The 22,059-nt window shown below is 37.9% G+C and overlaps 1 protein-coding gene across 1 annotated transcript; it reads right to left on the reverse strand.

Annotated features, from left to right (window-relative positions):
- Positions 1-327: 327 nt before the first annotated feature.
- LOC107045175 lies at positions 328-19,442 on the reverse strand. The gene is made up of 3 exons (XM_015267335.1): positions 19,294-19,442; positions 17,558-17,721; positions 328-656 (listed from the first exon to the last, which is right to left on the reverse strand). Exons 1-3 carry the CDS (start codon positions 19,440-19,442, stop codon positions 328-330), a joined length of 642 nt encoding a protein of 213 aa, XP_015122821.1.
- Between the last annotated feature and the right edge of the window lie 2,617 nt (positions 19,443-22,059).

Raw genomic sequence — 22,059 nt, forward strand, 5'->3', positions numbered from 1 at the left:
GGAGAAAGTTGGGCGGGAGGGAAAAGAAGGGGGAGGAGGGAGGGGAAAGGAGAGAAGGTGAGAGGGGTGAGGGGCAGCTTCGTTTCGTTCGAGGGCAAGGGAGGAAAGTAGAATCAGCATGTGAAGGCAGCTCATATGGAGACGGGAAACGGGGGTCCCTCTCACTTGTCCCCTTGTGACTCACTGTGTAACTGTCTCAGGTATGGATCTCGAGTACGAAGTAAAGTATAAGCTATAAATAATTGTAAATAGTTTAAGTAAGAAAATAAGAAGTAGGATAAGTTAGTGAGTGAGGAAAATGGAGGAAGATTATGTAGCAGGAGCGTATTATAGATATAAGAAACGGAAGTCCTTGTAACCCTCAGGGGAATCAATAAAGATACATATATATAGAAGAATAGTGCACCTATCGATGTACATTCTCGTATGAATCTTTTTCGTCGTCATCAGTTTTTTGACCAAACCCAGCAATTCATTGTGTCCCGCGTAACTTGTAAGAGACCCTTCTCGAAAATCCGATGAATCAAATGCAGTGTATAAGACGAGATGAAAAAGTGCGCCAAATGCATGCGTTGATTTGAGAGTATACTTGTTCCCGTCTTTCGCAATGCCTTGGAGCTCTAGATCATCTCCATGCCGTAACAAAGGTAGTGTATCTACAGATTTTTGAGGATCAAAGGAATTAGGTTTATGGGTGGAACGAAAATAATATCCACCGTAGTAGTTGAGTAATGCTGATTCTGGCGCAATGTTTTTGGCGTCGACCTGGTCGTTGGGCCCAGTAGGGGGGTCAGATGAAAGTGGGTGGGTAGGTGGTTGATTAATTTGCGAGGTCACGGTTTAATTCGCGGTTTGATTCGCGGGGTCGCGGTTTAATTCGCGGTTTAATTCGCGGTTTGATTAATTAATTCGCGGTTTTGCCCTCGAAGTGATGATAGTGTTGATTAATTCGCGCGGTCGCGGTTTAATTCGCGGTTTGATTAATTAATTCGCGGTTTTTCCCCTCGAAGTGATGAAAGGGTTGATTAATTTGTCGGGTCACGGTTTAATTCGCGGTTTGATTAATTAATTCGCGATTTTTTCCCTCAAAGTTATGAAAGGGTTATTTAATTGCTTGGTTAATCAATTTAATTCGCGATTTTGCGTTACAAAGGACCTTCTCGGTGACCTAGTCAATCCACCCCGCGAGGGGGAGAGTGAAGGGGTTAATTAATTCGCAGGTCGCGGTTTGATTCGCAGATTAATTCCGCAAATCACGGCTAAATTCGAGGATCGATTAATTAATTAATCAACTAGTATACCCGAACTTCTCAGTACACTACCGCGAGGGGTGAAAGGGTTGACTAATTCGCTGCTGTAGAAATCATAGAAGGGGCTCCTCTTCTTCTTCTTCAAACATTGACACCTGGCTCCACTTGACATTTTCCAGACATGTCTGAACCTGAGTTTTCCGGTTCTTTCTCGTTTGCCGCCTCCATTCGTGTGAAATTGTTGTTGATAACGATATCAATATGTGAATATTTATTGTGAAAAGAAGGCTTCAGAAGGGGAGGGAGTAAGTATATCTGCAAAGGCAGAGGATCGGTCATTCAAAAACTTAGGTACCCCCACCAATTTGGCATAGTCCTCGACAAATTTTACACGTCGTAGTAGGAGGAGTTTCCGAAAAATCTCCATCTGCTGCAAACTGATAAGAATGGAAATGCATTGGAAGAAGTACGAACGCAATCTTTTGTTTACATAGACTTTTTCGGGTTACCTGGGAACGCACGTTGTACTCACAACCCTAAGAACATGATGTTTGACAAACTGGAGCAGAGTTTTCGGACCCTTTGATGTCCTAACGCACCGCAAAGATTAAATGTTATCCTGGACATTTTTCAGATATTTTTTTTTCCCACGAACAAAAAATGTTGCTATTTTGTTAATAATTTTCCATGAGTCACATGATTCTTTTTCAACCAATCACGTAAGATGTTACAGAGTGTACAAGCGTAGGCACATTCATATATGTATCTATATAAACAAATTTCACCTTGATTTTCCACCAGCTCTTTAGTGTCTTTATCATGAACAACATGGATCCTAACGCGTGTAAAAGATTATTGAGGTCATTGGAGGATGCGTATGAAATACTGAAAACAAATAAGAGACCCAGGGAAATTCAACAATGGCTTAATCACATCAGAGGACATTCGAAATAAATGAATGCATTATTGAAGAAGAGTGCGAGTCATAGTGAAACATGTTGTCGTGAACGTTTAAAATAAAGACGATGCCTACTGCTTCTTATGGTCCATTATGGCCGCTCGCTGTAACGTTCAAGACAAGAAACGACCTAACTCATACCCAGCTTTCAGCACTGTTATGAAAAGATTTGGTAATTTCAAATACCCCATGGCATTAAAAGACATTCCCAAGTTCGAGAAAATGAATGAATTGTCGATTAATGTATATGGAATCGACAGTGACGAAGAATCAGCGAAAAAATGGATTGTGCCCCTTTATTTGAGCAAAAATTTTCCAGCCACACTGCAAGAGGAAGAAAGAACAATTCACGATGGTGAACAGGAAAGAGTTCATCACTATACATGGATCTCGAATTTGTCTCGTTTAGTTGGTACCCAAATTTCAAAAGTTAAACGTAAAACACTCATATGCGACAGATGTTCGTGTCACTTTTTCAAAAAAAGAGGCCTACACTAATCACAGGGTTGATTGTGTATCAATCAATAAGTGTCGAATGATTTTTCCTCATCGTGATGAAAAATATTCAAAATTTCAAAATTTCAAAAATCAACTGACTATTCCATTTGTTGTATACGCTGATACTGAGCGTTTATTGGAAAAAGTGTCCGATGACAATGACGTAAATACCAAAATATACCAAAATCGTGTACCATTCAGTGTTGCATTTTATGTGAAATGTAGCTATGATAACTCAAAATCGGAACTCTCTATTTATCGTGGAAAAGACTGTGTAGAGTGGTTTATTGAGCAGCTACGTATTTTAGCTATAAAAATTGATGCTGAATTACAGAGAAATGAGCCTATGAACTTGACTTTCGAGATGGAGCGAGCCTATAATGCAGCTAAAACATGTCATATTTGTGGCAGGGCATTCACCGAAAAAGTAGTGAAACATCGGGACCATTACCACTTCACGGAAAAAAATCGCGGAGCAGCTCATCCCGGTTGTAACCTGAATTACACAGAATCATGTGTAATCCCTGTAGTTTTCCACAATTTGTCAGGTTATGACTCGCACTTTTTGATTGAGTCCCTTGCGAGACAATTCGAGGGCTCTGTGACAATACTCCCAATTAACAAAGAGAAATACTTTTTTTTTTACGAAATCAGTTGAATCAACAGGAGTCCACTTGAGATTAATTGACTCATATCGTTTTATACTAAGCAGTATCGATAAACTTTCTTCATATTTAGAAGATGAAAAAAAAAAATCACAGCCCGTCATTACCCTCAAAAACGACAATTCGAACTGGTTGTACGCAAAGGAGTTTTCCCATACGAATAATTGGATACCTGGGAAAAATTAAGTGTACAACAATTACCACGGAAAGAAGAGTTTTATTCTCGACTGAATGATGAGTACATATCCGATAAACATTACAACCATGCATGTGATGTGTGGAGAAATTTCAGTATCAGAACACTCGGTGAATATGCGGATTTATATCTGAAAACCGACGTATTGTTGCTAGCAGATATTTTCGAAAATTTTCGAGAGAGTTGTTTCACCGCTTACAACTTAGATCCTCTTCATTATTATACAAAACCAGGACTGGCTTTTGATGCAATGTTAAAAATCACTGGAGTTCAATTGGAATTATTTCAAGACCCTGAAATGTTCCTTTTCATTGAGAAAGGCATTAGAGGAGAACTGTCGCAGTGTTCAAACCGATACGGAAGGGCAAATAACCCCTACATGGGTTCTAATGAGTATAACCCAGAGGAAGAGAAATCATATTTGATGTATCTAGATGTGAATAACTTATATGGAGCAGCAATGAGTCATCATTTNAACTTGTGAAGGAGAAAGGGTGAGAAAATAAAAAAAGAATTTTTTTCGAAAAAATATTTCTTTATTCAATAAAAATTCCTCATTGATGTGTCTCCTTAATCCACCCAACGATTATACTACCGGTTCCATCTTCTTTTGTTACTGGATAATAGTGCAACAAGCCTAATAACGAATATGGGAATAGTGCTGTTGCTAAAAAAATATAGCAACGGATGATTGCTCATCTTTTTTACACTCATATAAGGACTTATCTAATTGTACATAATACTGTAGGAGATATTCAACGTATTTTTGCACCATCTGAGTAACATTGAGATATCTAGCAGTGATATATTTTGCTGATATTTCTACAAATGGCTGATATCCAATCATCGTTGCATATGGTGTGTAAGCCTCACATCCTGTCTTGACTTGAAGAATACCTGTGCCTGAGATATTCATTCCATCTCTCCACTCTCCTCCACATGAAAAATTCACCTCCTCTCTCTCGGGCACTGAGTATAGCCAGCCCTTTTCTGTTTGCTTCCAATATGACGCAAAGGTGGAACTCAGTTTGATACTACAATTAGCAAGTGGTGACATTTGTCTGCTGGTCATAAACATTGCACCCTGCTAAATTGGTTGAGAAGTAGCGTCATAGAATGGCTACTTTAGTTGGCAAATATACTGATAATCATTTGTGGTCAAGCATTCGGCAATCTCTTTAGAGTGTGCCAAGGTATGATGATATTAGCTAAGCAGCAGGTAGTCGCCCCGAGGTTGAATGTACGCTGANTGGGTGGAAATTTTTGTTGGATGGAAGATTGGTCATCCCTCAACATCCTGAACATTCCAGATGAATCAGAGACTGGATACATCCTGGAGGTTGACCTGGAGTACCCACAAGAATTCCATCAAGAGCATAAACGTATACCATTGTGCCCGGAACACATAATCTCTCCAAACGGTCAGGCAAAGTTACCAAAATTATTGACCACGTTGAACTCCAAAAAAAATTATGTCATTCATTATAAAAATCTCAAACAATATTGTAGTTTGGGCTTNCGTACAATTCCTATGTCTTTAACTTTAACTTTAGAGAGGGAAAACCAATGACTGATCCTGTCTCATTGCAATGAAATTATTATTGACAACACTTTCCAGTTNCGAAAATTTTTTTATATATTGATGAATAACGCGGTTTTCGGAAAAACAATGGATAATGTCAGGAAACATCGTGATGTGAAACTCGAATCAAGATGGGATGGACGATGGGGTGCTGAGAGTTGGATATCGAAACCCAACTTTCATAGTAGTATTATTTTCGATAAGGATTTGGTAATAATCCAAATGAGATGATTAGAATTAAATTTAATAAACCAATATACGTAGGCTTTAGGATTCTAGATATTTTTAAAACATATATTTATAATTTTCACCTTAATTATGTGAAGAAACTTTCAAGGATAGGGCAAAACTATTGTACACAGATACGGATAGTCTTATTTATCATTTCAGAGTAGAGGATATTTATGAAATTATGAAAAATGATATTGATAACTTCGACACTTCTGATTATCCAATAAATAATGTATGTAATATACCTCTAAAGAATAAGAAAAAATTAGGTGTAATGAAAGACGAAGATCATGGCAAGATTATGACTGAGTTCGTGGGGCTCCGAGCAAAAATGTATAGTTTTAAAGTGTCTGGTGAAGATCGAGAAAAATCGCGGGCCAAAGGAGTGAAAAAATCACCGTTGAAGCGTATCACATTTGACCACTATAAAACCTGCTTGGACCAGCATAAAAATGTTCGGATGTCGCAAAATATAATCAGATCCTTCAAAGATGATGTGTTCACAATTAATCAAACAAAACTAGCTCTAAGTTGGCATGATGATAAGCGCATTCTTCTGCCAAACACAACATATACTTTGCCTTACGGATTTGAAAACAATGATATTGTAAATAACTTGTGAAGGAGAAAGGGTGAGAAAATAAAAAAAGAATTTTTTTCGAAAAAATATTTCTTTATTCAATAAAAATTCCTCATTGATGTGTCTCCTTAATCCACCCAACGATTATACTACCGGTTCCATCTTCTTTTGTTACTGGATAATAGTGCAACAAGCCTAATAACGAATATGGGAATAGTGCTGTTGCTAAAAAAATATAGCAACGGATGATTGCTCATCTTTTTTACACTCATATAAGGACTTATCTAATTGTACATAATACTGTAGGAGATATTCAACGTATTTTTGCACCATCTGAGTAACATTGAGATATCTAGCAGTGATATATTTTGCTGATATTTCTACAAATGGCTGATATCCAATCATCGTTGCATATGGTGTGTAAGCCTCACATCCTGTCTTGACTTGAAGAATACCTGTGCCTGAGATATTCATTCCATCTCTCCACTCTCCTCCACATGAAAAATTCACCTCCTCTCTCTCGGGCACTGAGTATAGCCAGCCCTTTTCTGTTTGCTTCCAATATGACGCAAAGGTGGAACTCAGTTTGATACTACAATTAGCAAGTGGTGACATTTGTCTGCTGGTCATAAACATTGCACCCTGCTAAATTGGTTGAGAAGTAGCGTCATAGAATGGCTACTTTAGTTGGCAAATATACTGATAATCATTTGTGGTCAAGCATTCGGCAATCTCTTTAGAGTGTGCCAAGGTATGATGATATTAGCTAAGCAGCAGGTAGTCGCCCCGAGGTTGAATGTACGCTGACCCTTGGCGGTTGCCGAACACTTGAGCCGTAGGATATGGATACATTTCGTACAATTCCTATGTCTTTAACTTTAACTTTAGAGAGGGAAAACCAATGACTGATCCTGTCTCATTGCAATGAAATTATTATTGACAACACTTTCCAGTTTTGTATAAGTGAATAATTCAAAATGAATGACTTCTACGTTTGCAGAATGTATGGGATCAATTATCGTTCCCAGAAAATACATGTGCATATCCAGCTCGATTTGCAAACGTTTCGCCCAATATCGGATGCTATTGAGCATTCGATGATGAAGCAATGATGGGAATTTGCCCTCTTTTTCTGGCTCCTCAATTAATTTGACGGCTTTAAAAAAATCTTCGACACAGGTTTCATTTTTATTTCTCAATTGATCATGTAGGCGATGTAATCCTATTTGAGCCATATGCCTGTGACAATCATTGATCGTTCGATTCAATATTTCCTCAGAGTTGAGTTGGATTTCATTCAATGATCCGAAAAGAGTTTCTGTGATAATTCCAACATATCCAGAAGGTAGACATTTACTNTTCGACACTTCTGATTATCCAATAAATAATGTATGTAATATACCTCTAAAGAATAAGAAAAAATTAGGTGTAATGAAAGACGAAGATCATGGCAAGATTATGACTGAGTTCGTGGGGCTCCGAGCAAAAATGTATNCGACGGAATGATGCTATAAGTAGTTGGAGTCATAAAATTGCGGCCATTATATTGTTTTGTCCAAAGAATCCACTCCGCTGGTAAAATTACGATTAGCCTGATGGTTCATATTGGAATTCCCCCATCAAGATTTTCTTCATCGATCCAACCATTAGAAGTGTTTTTGAACTCCAAACTTTTGNAAAGATGATGTGTTCACAATTAATCAAACAAAACTAGCTCTAAGTTGGCATGATGATAAGCGCATTCTTCTGCCAAACACAACATATACTTTGCCTTACGGATTTGAAAACAATGATATTGTAAATAACTTGTGAAGGAGAAAGGGTGAGAAAATAAAAAAAGAATTTTTTTCGAAAAAATATTTCTTTATTCAATAAAAATTCCTCATTGATGTGTCTCCTTAATCCACCCAACGATTATACTACCGGTTCCATCTTCTTTTGNGGCCCATTACCAGTTTCCTCTCACAAAGTGACATTGAAATATTTTGACTATTAATGACGCCTCCTCACAAACACCGTCACGAATCGATTAATTTTGATTAACTTGGCCCCAAAAACTCGGTCCCAAAACTCGGTCCCAAAACTCGGCCCCAAAAACTCAGCCCCAAAAACTCGGCCCCAAAAACTCGGTCCCAAAACTCGGCCCCNGGATAATAGTGCAACAAGCCTAATAACGAATATGGGAATAGTGCTGTTGCTAAAAAAATATAGCAACGGATGATTGCTCATCTTTTTTACACTCATATAAGGACTTATCTAGTTGTACATAATACTGTAGGAGATATTCAACGTATTTTTGCACCATCTGAGTAACATTGAGATATCTAGCAGTGATATATTTTGCTGATATTTCTACAAATGGCTGATATCCAATCATCGTTGCATATGGTGTGTAAGCCTCACATCCTGTCTTGACTTGAAGAATACCTGTGCCTGAGATATTCATTCCATCTCTCCACTCTCCTCCACATGAAAAATTCACCTCCTCTCTCTCGGGCACTGAGTATAGCCAGCCCTTTTCTGTTTGCTTCCAATATGACGCAAAGGTGGAACTCAGTTTGATACTNTCCCAAAACTCGGTCCCAAAACTCGGCCCCAAAAACTCAGCCCCAAAAACTCGGCCCCAAAAACTCGGTCCCAAAACTCGGCCCCAAGAACTCGGCCCCAAAAACTCGGCTCCAAAGCTTGACTCTAAAACTGATAAAATGACTCTAAAACTGATCTCCCGGTAACTCATTTTCATCTCGTCCACAAAATTCACAAAATCTTGGCTCCAAACCGTCGTCTGCAAGAGTGTGACCTCAACCCCCACCCCTCGAAGAAAAAACTCGGCCCCAAATATCGATGTCGACTGGTCCATAAGTTCAGTGTAACCTCAACAACTGCATGAGTTGTATCGCAACAAATAAACATGACTTTGAAATTTACACACAGCCAACGTAATGGTCTGGTGCTTATTCACCAAGGGCACTCCTTGTCTATACATCGCGAAAAAGAAGGCAAAATCATATGGAGGTGCCGCAACAAATTTTGCTCCGCAAGGGTGCATACTGATTGTAAGCTTCCCTCAGGGAAAATTCTCAAAGAGACACATCATAACGACAAACATAACAGCCAAGGGACGAGAGCGCGAAATGTTCAAAATAAAACACAAAAAATTGAAGAAAGTTATCATAATGATTTTTCACGTAGTTGGAAATTTGTCAATGAACTACACCCATCTAATTCGCATATACACGCATCAGAAAGACATTCCTTCGGTAGGAATCCCAATCAGGCTAGGCAACATATGAAACCATTTGGGTTCAGTAACCAACATATCACCATACCTCTGGTCACGGACGAATCACCTGTCCAGTTGCTTTGTCATTGTTTTTGGGTCGAACCACATTTACAATATATTTATTATATTGTTCGCGTTTCTCATATCGAATACCATCACGTGATTTATGAATGATTGGATGCATACTGGTTGCAGGTTCAGAATTTTTATAGGCTACAATGTTACTATTGTTGATCACATTTTCATTCTGGGTTTTTCGGGACAGGCCTTCAAGTGCAGAAGCATGGCTTTCAATATCATTCACAGTATTATCAACAGGCTCTTTACTCAATTTCAACATTTTGTGTTTGTGTTTGATCGATTCTCTTGCGACGGAAATCTGATGTGAAATTTGCCACTGGTCAGGTGATTCGTCCGTGACCAGAGGTATGGTGATATGTTGGTTACTGATCCCAAATGGTTTCATATGTTGCTTAGCCTGATTGGGATTCCTACCGGAGGAATGTCTTTCTGAGGCGTGTATGTACGAATTAGATGGGAGTAATTCATTGACAAATTTCCAACTACGTGAAAAATCATTATGATAACTTTCTTCAATTTTTTGTGTTTTATTTTGAACATTTCGCGCTCTCATCCCTTGGCTGTTATGTTTGTCGTTATGATGTGTCTCTTTGAGAATTTTCCCTGAGGGAAGCTTACAATCAGTATGCACCCTTGCGGAGCAAAATTTGTTGCGGCACCTCCATATGATTTTGCCTTCTTTTTCGCGATGTATAGACAAGGGGTACCCTTGGTGAATAAGCAGTAGACCATTACGTTGGCTGTGTGTAAATTTCACAGTCATGTTCATTTGTTGCGATACAACTCATGCAGTTGTTGACGTTACACTGAACTTATGGACCAGTCGACATCGATATTTGGGGCCGAGTTTTTTCTTCGAGGGGTGGGGGTTGAGGTCACACTCTTGGAGACGACGGTTTGGAGCCAAGATTTTGTGGATTTTGTGGACTAGATGAAAATGAGTTACCGGGAGAACAGATTCAGAGTCGTCCTTTGGAGCCGAGTTTTTGGGGCCGAGTTTTTGGGGCCGAGTTTTGGGACCGAGTTTTGGGACCGAGTTTTTGGGGCCGAGTTTTTGGGGCCGAGTTTTGGGGCCGAGTTTTGGGACCGAGTTTTTGGGGCCGAGTTTTTGGGGCCAAGTTAATCAAAATTAATCGATTCGTGACGGTGTTTGTGAGGAGGCGTCAATAATAGTCAAAATATTTAAATGTCACCTTGTGAGAGGAAACTGGTAATGGGCGATCTATCAAAAGTTTGGGGTTCAAAAACACTTCTAATGGTTGGATCGATGAAGAAAATCTTGATGGGGGGAATTCCAATATGAACCATCAGGCTAATCGTAACATTACCAGCGGACTGGATTCTTTGGACAAGACAATATAATGGCCACAGTTTTATCACTTCAACTACTGATAGCATCATTCTGTCACTCTATGGATTATGTAAATATGGTTTTCCAACGTCCAATGGGTTGCATTATGAATGGACAGCTGAGTGGAAGCTAGCAACACACATTGACTAGAAGACAATAATTCCTCAAAGGCCAGTCGTCACACGAGATGAACTAGAATATATGAATCATGCATGTAAATATTATGCAGAGGCTATTACATGCGTGAAAGTACTTTGTGGTGAAAATCGGTTGCGGTGGGTTCAGAAAGAAGAAAAATACATGGACCAATTACTGTTTTTCATGAATCAATCAGTGTCTGAGGAGAGTAAATGTCTACCTTCTGGATATGTTGGAATTATCACAGAAACTCTTTTCGGATCATTGAATGAAATCCAACTCAACTCTGAGGAAATATTGAATCGAACGATCAATGATTGTCACAGGCATATGGCTCAAATAGGATTACATCACCTACATGATCAGTTGGATCAATTGAGAAATGAAAATGAAACCTGTGTCGAAGATTTATTAAAGGCCGTCAAAGTAATTGAAGAGCCACGAAAAGAGGGCAAATTCCCATCATTGCTTCATCATCGAATGCTCAATAGCACCCGATATTGGACGAAAAGTTTGAAAATCGAGCTGGATCTGTACATGTATTTTCTGGAAACGATAATTGATCCCATACATTCTGCAAACNTTGGATCAATTGAGAAATGAAAATGAAACCTGTGTCGAAGATTTATTAAAGGCCGTCAAAGTAATTGAAGAGCCACGAAAAGAGGGCAAATTCCCATCATTGCTTCATCATCGAATGCTCAATAGCACCCGATATTGGACGAAAAGTTTGAAAATCGAGCTGGATCTGTACATGTATTTTCTGGAAACGATAATTGATCCCATACATTCTGCAAACGTAGAAGTCATTCATTTTGAATTATTCACTTATACAAAACTGGAAAGTGTTGTCAATAATTATTTCATTGCAATGAGACAGGATCAGCCATTGGTTTTCCCTCTCTCGATTGAACAACCACGTTCCGATGATTTACTAGAAAAATTGAAGGTGAAGATTGGATTTGATGATGGGAAATTAGATGTAATATTGAAAATCCTACTGTTAAACTCAAAGACATAGGAATTGTACAAAATGTATCCATATCCTACGGCTCAAGTGTTCGGCAACCGCCAAGGGTCAGCGTACATTCAACNAGGAGGTGAATTTTTCATGTGGAGGAGAGTGGAGAGATGGAATGAATATCTCAGGCACAGGTATTCTTCAAGTCAAGACAGGATGTGAGGCTTATACATCATATGCAACGATGATTGGATATCAGCCATTTGTAGAAATATCAGCAAAATATATGACTGCTAGAAATCTCAATGTTACTCAGATGGTGCAAAAATACGTTGAATATCTCCTACAGTATTGTAAAAGAGATGAGCAATCATCCGTTGCTATAATATTTTAGCAACAGCACTATTCCCATACTCGTTACTAGGCTTGTTGCACTCTTATTTTTTCCAGTAACAAAAGAAGATGGAACCGGTAGTGTAATCGTTGGGTGGATTAAGGAGATACATGTATGAGGAATTTTTATTGAATAAAGAAATATTTTTTCGAAAAAAATTTGTTTTTCATTTTCTCACCCTTTCTCCTTTACAAGTTATTTACAATATCATTGTTTTTAAATCCGTAAGGCAAAGTACATGTTGTGTTTGGCAGAAGAATGCGCTTATCATCATGCCAACTTAGAGCTAGTTTTGTTTGATTAATTGTGAACAAATCATGTTTGAAGGATCTGATTATATTTTGCGACATCCGAACATTTTTATGCTGGTCCAAGCAGGTTTTATAGTGGTCAAATGTGATACGCTTCAACGGTGATTTTTTCACTCCTTTGGCCCGCGATTTTTCTCGATCTTCACCAGACACTTTAAAACTATACATTTTTGCTCGGAGCCCCACGAACTCAGTCATAATCTTGCCATGATTTTCGTCTTTCATTACACCTAATTTTTTCTTATTCTTTAGAGGTATATTATATACATTATTTATTGGATAATCAGAAGTGTCGAAGTTATCAATACCATTTTTCATAATTTCATAAATATCCTCTACTCTGAAATGATAAATAAGACTATCCGTGTCTGTGTACACTAGTTTTGCCCTATCCTTGAAAGTTTCTTCACATAATTATGGTGAAAATCATAAATATATGTTTTAAAAATATCTAGAATACTAAAGCCTACGTATATTGGTTTATTAAATTTAATTTTCGTTCGGCTCATTTGGATTATTAGCAAATGCTTATCGAAAATAATACTAATATGAAAGTTGGGTTTCGATATCCAACTCTCAGCACCCCATCGTCCATCCCATCTTGATACGAGTTTCACATCATGATGTTTCCTGACATTTTCCATTGTTTTTCCGAAAACCGCGTTATTCATCAATTTATAAAAATTTTTTTCAAAGTCATTCTGAGAATTTTTTCGATAATTAGTATTTAAATCAATATAATTTTTTAACCACGAGTTTTGAGAAAACTTCAAGAATCTATCAATTTTAGTGATTTTTAAGCCCAAACTACAATATTGTTTGAGATTTTTATAATGAATGACATAATTTTTTTTGGAGTTCAACGTGGTCAATAATTTTGGTNCTGACCGTTTGGAGGGATTATGTGTTCCGGGCACAATGGTAAATCTTTATGCTCTTCATGCAATTCCTGCGGGTATTCCAGATCAACCTCCAGGATGTATCCAGTCTCTGAGTCATCTGGAATGTTCAGGATGTTGAGGGATGACCAATCTTCCATCCAACAGAAATTCCCACTCGGCAAATGATGACTCATTGCTGCTCCATATAAGTTATTCACATCTAGATACATCAAATATGATTTCTCTTCCTCTGGGTTATACTCATTAGCACTCATGTAGGGGTTATTTGCCCTTCCGTATCGGTTTGAACACTGCGACAGTTCTCCTCTAATGTCTTTCTCAATGAAAAGGAACATTTCAGGGTCTTGAAATAATTCCAATTGAACTCCAGTGATTTTTAACATTGCATCAAAAGCCAGTCCTGGTGTTGTATAATAATGAAGAGAATCTAAGTTGTAAGCGGTGAAACAACTCTCTCGAAAATTTTCGAAAATATCTGCTAGCAACAATACGTCGGTTTTCAGATATAAATCCGCATATTCACCGAGTGTTCTGATGCTGAAATTTCTCCACACATCACATGCATGGTTGTAATCTTTATCGGATATGTGCTCATCATTCAGTTGAGAATAAAACTCTTCTTTCCGTGGTAATTGTTGTACACTTAATTTCTCCCATGTATCCAAGTATTCGTATGGGAAAACTCCTTTGCGTACAACCAGTTCGAATTGTCGTTTTTGAGGGTAATGACTGGCTGTGATTATTTTTTTTTCATCTTCTAAATATGAAGAAAGTTTATCGATACTGCTTGCCATAAAACGAAATGAGTCAATGAATCTCAAGTGGACTCTTGTTGATTCGACTGATTTTGTAAAAGAAATGTATTTCTCTTTAGTAATTGGGAGTAATGTCACAGAGCCCTCGAATTGTCTCGCAAGGGACTTAATGAAAAAACGCGAGTCATAACCTGACAAATTGTGGAAAACCACAGGGATTACACACGATTCTGTGTAATTCACGTTACACCCATGGACCCATGGCTGCCATGGCAGCAACCGGGATGAGCTGCTCCGCGATATTTTCCCGTGAAGTGGTAATGGTCCCGATGTTTCACTGCTTTTTCGGTGAATGCCCTGCCACAAATATGACATGTTTTAGCTGCATTATAGGCTCGCTCCATCTCGAAAGTCAAGTTCATGGGCTCATTTCTCTGTAATTCAGCATCAACTTTTATAGCTAAAATACGTAGCTGCTCAATAAACCACTCTACACAGTCTTTTCCACGATAAATAGAGAGTTCCGATTTTGAGTTATCATAGCTACATTTCACATAAAATGCAACACTGAATGGTACATGATTTTGGTATATTTTGGTATTTACATCATTGTCATCGGACACTTTTTCCAATAAACACTCAGTATCAGCGTATACAACAAATGGAACAGTCAGTTGATTTTTGAAATTTTGAAATTTTAAATATTTTTCACCACGATGCGGAAAAATCATTCGACACTTATTGATCGATACACAATCTACCCTATGATTAGTGTAGGCCTCTTTTTTGAAAAAGTGACACAAACACCTGTCACATATGAGTGTTTTACGTTTAACTTTTGAAATTTGTGCACCAACTAAACGAGACAAATTCGAGATCCATGTATAGTGATGAATTCTTTCCTGTTCACCATCGAGGATGTCGTCTTTTTCAATCATGAGAAGGCGAATTGTTCTTTCTTCCTCTTGCAGTGTGGCTGGAAAATTTTTGCTCTAATCAAGGGGCACAATCCATTTGTTCTCTGATTCTTCGTCACTGTCGATTCCATATACATTAATCGACAATTCATTCAGTTTCTCGAACTTGGGAATGTCTTCTAATGCCATGGGGTATTTGAAATTACCAAATATTTTCATAACAGTGCTGAAAGTTGGGTATGAGTTAGGTCGTTTTTTGTCTTGAACGTTACAGTGAGCGGCCATAATGGACCATAAGAAGCAGTAGGCATCGTCTTTATTTTGAACGTTCACGACAGCATGTTTCTTTTTAATCCATTCAGGGAGTTCAACGAAGCTGGATCCTCCGCGCGATTATATTTATTTATGTTCACTTCTAAATTAATGACGTCAACTAATCTCCAGCCTGAGTCTTTTTCCTGGAACTCATCCGCTTTCACAAGAAGTTTTTCTCTTATGTGTTCATCGAACCACTGCCTAATATCAGTTGAATCAAGAATTATTTCATTCTTCGTACTGAAATATTTTTCTTCTTCAATGAGATGTTCATCTCTATTAATTTCATATTTACACGTTAACACTACATTCACTTTCAAACTTCCTTCTTGTTTCAATGCATTTTTCAAACGTACATAGAGCATTCGTCTAGCATCATCTAAAAATTTGGGTATGTCTCGATCTTTCTTGTTAATGATTACACCGGTTCTCATACGACCCTCAAAAACACTTTGTAAGTCCTCCCATCGGACTATATCGGCTAAATTGCCACTTAAATCTCTTCCTATCACTTCCAAGTTTCTGAATCTTGCGTAGAACGCTTTCAGTCGTCCTAACATGTGAGTTAAACGTCTTTTCTCACTATGACTCGTACTCTTCTTCAATAATGCATTAATTTCTTTCGAATGTCCTCTGATGTGATTAAGCCATTGTTGAATTTCCCTGGGTCTCTTATTTGTTTTCAGTATTTCATACGCATCCTCCAATGACCTCAATCTTTTACACGCGTTAGGATCCATGTTGTTCATGATAAAGACACTAAAGAGCTAGTGGAAAATCAAGGTGAAATTTGTTTATATAGATACATATGTGAATGTGCCTACGCTTATACACTCTGTAACAGCTTACGTGATTGGTTGAAAAAGAATCATGTGACTCATGGAAAATTATTAACAAAATAGCAACATTTTTTGTTCGTGGGAAAAAAAAATATCTGAAAAATGTCCAGGATAACATTTAATCTTTGCGGTGCGTTAGGACATCAAAGGGTCCGAAAACTCTGCTCCAGTTTGTCAAACATCATGTTCTTAGGATTGTGAGTACAACGTGCGTTCCCAGGTAACCCGAAAAAGTCTATGTAAACAAAAGATTGCGTTCGGACTTCTTCCAATGCATTTCCATTCTTATCTGTTTGCAGCAGATGGGGATTTTTTGGAAACTCCTCCTACTACAACGTGTAAAATTTGTCGAGGACTATGCCAAATTGGTGGGGATACCTAAGTTTTTGAATGACTGATCCTCTGCCTTTGCAGATATACTTAATCCCTCCCCTTCTGAACCCTTCTTTTTAAAATAAATATTTACATATTAATATCGTTATCAACAACAATTTCACACGAATGGGAGCGGCAAACGAGAAAGCACCGGGAAACTCAAGTTCAGACATGTCTGGAAAATGTCAAGTGGAGCCAGGTGTCAGTGTTTGAAGAAGAAGAGGAGCCCCTTCTATAATTTCTACAGAAGCGAATTAGTTAACCCTTTCACCCCTCGCGGCAGTGTACTGAGAAGTTCGGGTATACTAATTGATTAATTAATTAATCGATCCTCGAATTTAGCCGTGATTTGCGGAATTAATCTGCGAATCAAACCGTGACCTGTGAATTGATTAACCCCTTCACTCACCCCCTCGCGGGGTGAATTGACTAGGTCACCGAGAAGGTCCTTTGTAACATAAAACTGCGAATTAAATTGATTAACCAGCGAATTAAATAACCCTTTCATCACTTCGAGAGAAAAAATCGCGAATTAATTAATCAAACCGCGAATTAAACCGTGACCCGGCAAATTAATTAACCCTTTCATCACTTCAAGAGGAAAAATCGCGAATTAATTAATCAAACCGCGAATTAAACCGTGACCCGGCAAATTAATTAACCCTTTCATCACTTCAAGAGGAAAAATCGCGAATTAATTAATCAAACCGCGAATTGAACCGCGACCGCGCGAATTAATTAACACTTTCATCCCTTCGAGGGAGAAACCGCGAATTAATTCATCAAACCGCGAATTAATTAATCAACCCGCGAATTAAACCGCGACCCCGCGAATCAACCCGCGAATTACACCGCGACCCCGCGAATTAATCAACCACCCACCCACCCACTTTCATCTGACCTTCCTACTGGGCCCCAACGACCAGGTTGACGCCAAAAACGTTGCGCCAGAATCGGCATTACTTAACTACTCACGGTGTCGGTCTGAAGATGCAGCAGCTCTGGTCGATGAAGAGTTAATGCCGTTCTCCATGTTTTCCCGGCGTAGACATTCGTGGCATTTTTTTTCCCCCATAACCTTCTTCTCCACCAACAAACACTGAACACTTATCATGCAGATGCACGGCCTTTCCACTTGCCTGAAAGTTTAAAAATCATGAGTGAATTATCACAGGTTCTTTACATTGCCGAAATTCTAGCCGACAAAATTGCGGAAACATCCATGAGATCTGTTGCCTTTGAGGAAAAGTGAACTATTTGTGAAAAAAATGGTCAAAGTAAAAAAAATGTGAAGTCAAACGTCAAAGTCGAAATGTCATATACAAATGAAAAATCTAATGTGGCGACTTAGCAAATGCCCAACAAAAAAAAAGAATTAGAAAGTTTTGTTTTGGAAGTTGATGAAATGATTGAAAAATTCATAAAAAATGGTCGAAAAAATGTTTGCAAATAACGATAATTTATTATGCGTATTTCCCATAAATGGATCAGGGCCAATCAGAATGCAGTATTTGGCGTCACTTGATGTGGTGGAGGATGCTTTACAATAGACATTGCTCATCATTTTTTACAGAAATTTTGACGTCAAATGAAATTTCGTGACTGTCTGCGATCCTTCCGATCTTGAGAAACACATTAAATAATTTGTGAACAATGGATTTCCCACCATAAGAATCGTTTGTTCACAATCGTAAAAAATGAATTAATGTTTAGAATTTTCTCAGAAATCGATTTTCTGAAAGTTTCAACAATTTCAATTATCTATTTATGAAGCCAAAAAATAATAATTCTATGCACACATGTAAATTGAATCATGTTGAATATCTACAATTTTTTCAAATTTCATTCCTTACGCAATTTAATCAATTTTGATTATTGGAAATGGTTAAATAGTGTGTTCTGTACCAGACTGTCAGAGATACTTGGATATCCTGAAAAACTGTTTAAGTTGCCAAAAATTTTCTGTTTTCTTTATAAACGCGTTTGTGAATAAAATTTTTCGTGGATAAAACGTGTTAATTCCCACTTTCATGGTAGAAGCGATAGATAGATAGTTCTATGAATAGGATAATTCCCCCAATTAGATTATTTAAACATTCAACAAGTTCTATTCAGTAAATTGATCTTTTAGATTCGTGTACCATCCAACTAAGCTTTGAGATTACCAGACAAGTCGAATTTAGAGTCCTTTACCATGAATAATTCGTAACGTTAGACAACGAGCGGATGTAACTGCACCGACAATTTTCACTTCAAATTAATATTTTCTATTGTAACAAATGAAATTGCGATACGAATGTGGCTTTAACCAGCATAAACGTCAAATATTGTTTTCTATCGGTTGAAATTCAAACGGAAAAATTATCCAACCGAATATCCCTCGTGTTCCAAAATTATCAGAAAATGTTGCCTTAAGTTTGCCTGCATATAAATCGCGAGAAGTTTTGCGATAAACTTCGTACTTCACACTTGCGATTTTAGTCGATAAAACTGCTTCCTCTCGATACTGTACAACAAAACTATCGGAAAATTTTCGACAATTTTGGCGCACTCGGGGCATTACAGCCGATAACTCATGAACATAAATTCGATTTGTTTAGATGTATGAAATCATTAGATATCTATTTGAATATTAATGACTAATATAATTAAAATAAAGACAATGCGAAAGAGATCATGAGGGCCGTATTAAATTTATACAAAATACGTACACATCTATGACCTCCTCCAGGTAAATCACCGTTGGCGCAGATGGGACACCCATCATCTGAGTTGGACACAGGTTGGCTTGGGACTCGAGGCTGATACGACTGCTTGGACAGAGATTCTTGTTCTCCCAGACTTTGTTCGTGACATACATTTGCTTTTTTATCCTCGCAATCTATTCCTCCTGCCATGGCGGGGTCATTCGCAGAATTGTCAGCTCTACTCTCGAAATTACTACTCTCATTTCTGTCAAAAAATTTATTTTGAGATTGACTTGCAACTTGTCGACTACTTCGCGTTGCTATTAATCAATAATATACAGTTGTCATAGTACTCCACTGGAAGCTGACAAAAAGAATCAATACGAAATTTGCCAGGGGTTCGATCGCCTGTTTGAAGTAATTTTTTAATTTGGCCGAACTCGACCTCTATTGGTGAACTTGATGCCGGCACCCTTCCATCCTTGAATCTGTTCAGAAAAACACAACTGCACATAGGCAACAATTTGAAATCTTCCATTATTTTCTCTGTGATTTTTTCTGTATAATATAAGCTACGCTTACTCCCTCGCGTTAATTTTATCTCTTCTTCTACCAATTGCTTTATTCGAGTTGCCCACTCCAGCCATAATGAAGGCCCTATGTTTTCTTCCTCCAAATTCTGTAGATTGTCAGCTGGTGCCGTTTCCTCTTGATCACTTTCTTCATTCCCTTTTTCTTCTTCTACTTCATCTCCTGCATCAAAAATTTCATCACAATTGAAAGAACTGGTGGTGAAGAGTGCTTCCATCCTCTTTATCGTCAAATCTACAGCTGAATCTTTGTCATCAAACCTTGGGCCCATAGTTTTACTCAATGCATAAGTTAGTAAATAGCGGACAATCATCTCAGCCTTCTCCAGATCGCAACAACTTATCAATTTGCCAATACCAGCTTTGTAAAAGCGAGCTACATCCCAACGCGCTCCTTTCTTCAATATGTCAACATAGGTCTTTATGAAATGTGCCCCATCTGTCCTAATCAAACACGTTATTGCCTCGTTTGAAGAGAGAAAAGCGTTGGAGTATTCACTCCTTGATGACAAAGAAGTAAAAGCACGAACAGCAGCATTCTGAAGGGCACGAGCTCCATCCATTATGACTTCGCTAGGAATTGGCAGACCAGAACTTGTCATAAAACTATTCAACCATAGGAGAATGTCTCGAGTAGAATGTCTCACTTATCATTTGTGCTAAAGAGATTTGGAAATCAGTTGTACGAATCACTGCTGCATACAAATATAAAGGGCCCTCAGAGGATTTATCGGCTCGGCGAATTGGGTGACATAAAGATCCAGTACTATCAATACTCAAGGACAAATATCCCTTTTCCAGCACTTGTTTGTACAAATCCTGTTGAGACTTGGTTGAGTAACAAAGCATAAGGGGATAACTGTTAATCAATGAAATTTCGCCTGCTTCCCGCTTCTGTTGTAAAATTTCAAGAGCATTTATCGGATCAGAGTCTAAATATTCCCTCACGACAATTTCATGTCTCATTTGCCAGAGTACAGATAACGTTGGAATGGTCGGGGCCCTCCTTTTCTCATAATTTTGCCCGTCAAATCTGCTTGGAATTTTTAAGCTGAAGCTGTCAACAATTGTCATCCCCATTCCAGACGCTTAGGACCTCTTACTGGCCGAAGAGTACATAATTCGCCGGGTGATCCCTTCAACCCTTGGAAACACATGGCCACGACATTTTCCTTGACTGTGATTCCACAGTCAAGAGTTGCGCCATAGCTGCATTTTCCATAAATGCATGTCGAGAAATCATCATTTACATCGGGGGATTTAAACGAATATCCGTGTAACGTTTGGCATTTAGATAATAAATTTCCATCATGAAATCTTGTGAGCGACCTGTAAAAATTGGGATAGTTTACAAAATCATCTGTCAGTTACCATATCCAAAATAGATGTACACTGTTAAAACAAAATATCTGAATTTTCCTGGAAATGACACTGAACTCGATTGACCAGAAAAAAGTTATAAAATCTCAAGTTTTCTTTAAAACTTTGCTTATTTTCCAATGGAAGAGTTATAAAAAATTGCTCAATTTACCATGAAGTTCGAACATAAACATGAAAATTGAATAAAAAATTTTCTTGAAATTTCAAGGGATGAAAAATTAAAACACGTTCTTAGAGGAAATTTTCTTAATTTCTTTTAATTTTTACGGAATAATTAAACTGAAATTTACATTTTCCATGAATTTTCCACCAAAACTATGAATTTTCAATGACGAAATGTTCTGATATTCCAGTAAAAGTTTCACTTGATTGATCTTTCAAGGCTAAAACTTGGAAAATTCGGTTAAAAGTTTTCAACAGTATAGAACAGGATAGTAAAACAAAAGTTGGCTTAGTTGGAAAGTATCTATTTGGGCACCCCCTCTTTGAACCTTAAGGGACATTAAAGATGGCAGTGCCCAGACCTATCAACCACCTCGGATTTTTAAATATTATTTAAAATTATTTATTCACTTCAGATCACCCTCAACTCGTTTCATCACAATTTCGTGGTGGTAACAATTTTTTTGTGGTAATTTGGATGTTTCAAAATTCAACGAACAAAGAGAATTTGTGGAGCAAAAATTTGTCCGCATTTCGGTTGCTGTTCTTTACCCACCTATCCTCTTAATATCCAGAATATTATATCATTAACTTAATTTCCATTGCTTTTTAATTCTAGAACCAATACTTTGTATATTACACAAACGTAATTATACAA

The sequence above is a fragment of the Diachasma alloeum genome, unplaced genomic scaffold, assembly GCF_001412515.2.
Source record: "Diachasma alloeum isolate Michigan unplaced genomic scaffold, Dall2.0 Dall_scaffold_00883, whole genome shotgun sequence".
NCBI classification, from domain to species: Eukaryota; Metazoa; Arthropoda; class Insecta; order Hymenoptera; family Braconidae; genus Diachasma; species Diachasma alloeum.

What these genes read in the sequence shown, in the direction of transcription:
- LOC107045175 (XM_015267335.1), bottom strand. Translation starts at nt 19,442, where the DNA reads ATGTATGTCACGAACAAAGTCTGGGAGAACAAGAATCTCTGTCCAAGC. An exon ending in CTGGAGGAGGTCATAGATGT is followed by an intron (nt 17,722 to 19,293) that starts GTACGTATTTTG and finishes TTAAACTTTCAG; the next exon opens with GCAAGTGGAAAGGCCGTGCA. An exon ending in TGCATCTTCAGACCGACACC is followed by an intron (nt 657 to 17,557) that starts GTGAGTAGTTAA and finishes AAAAATCTGTAG; the next exon opens with ATACACTACCTTTGTTACGG.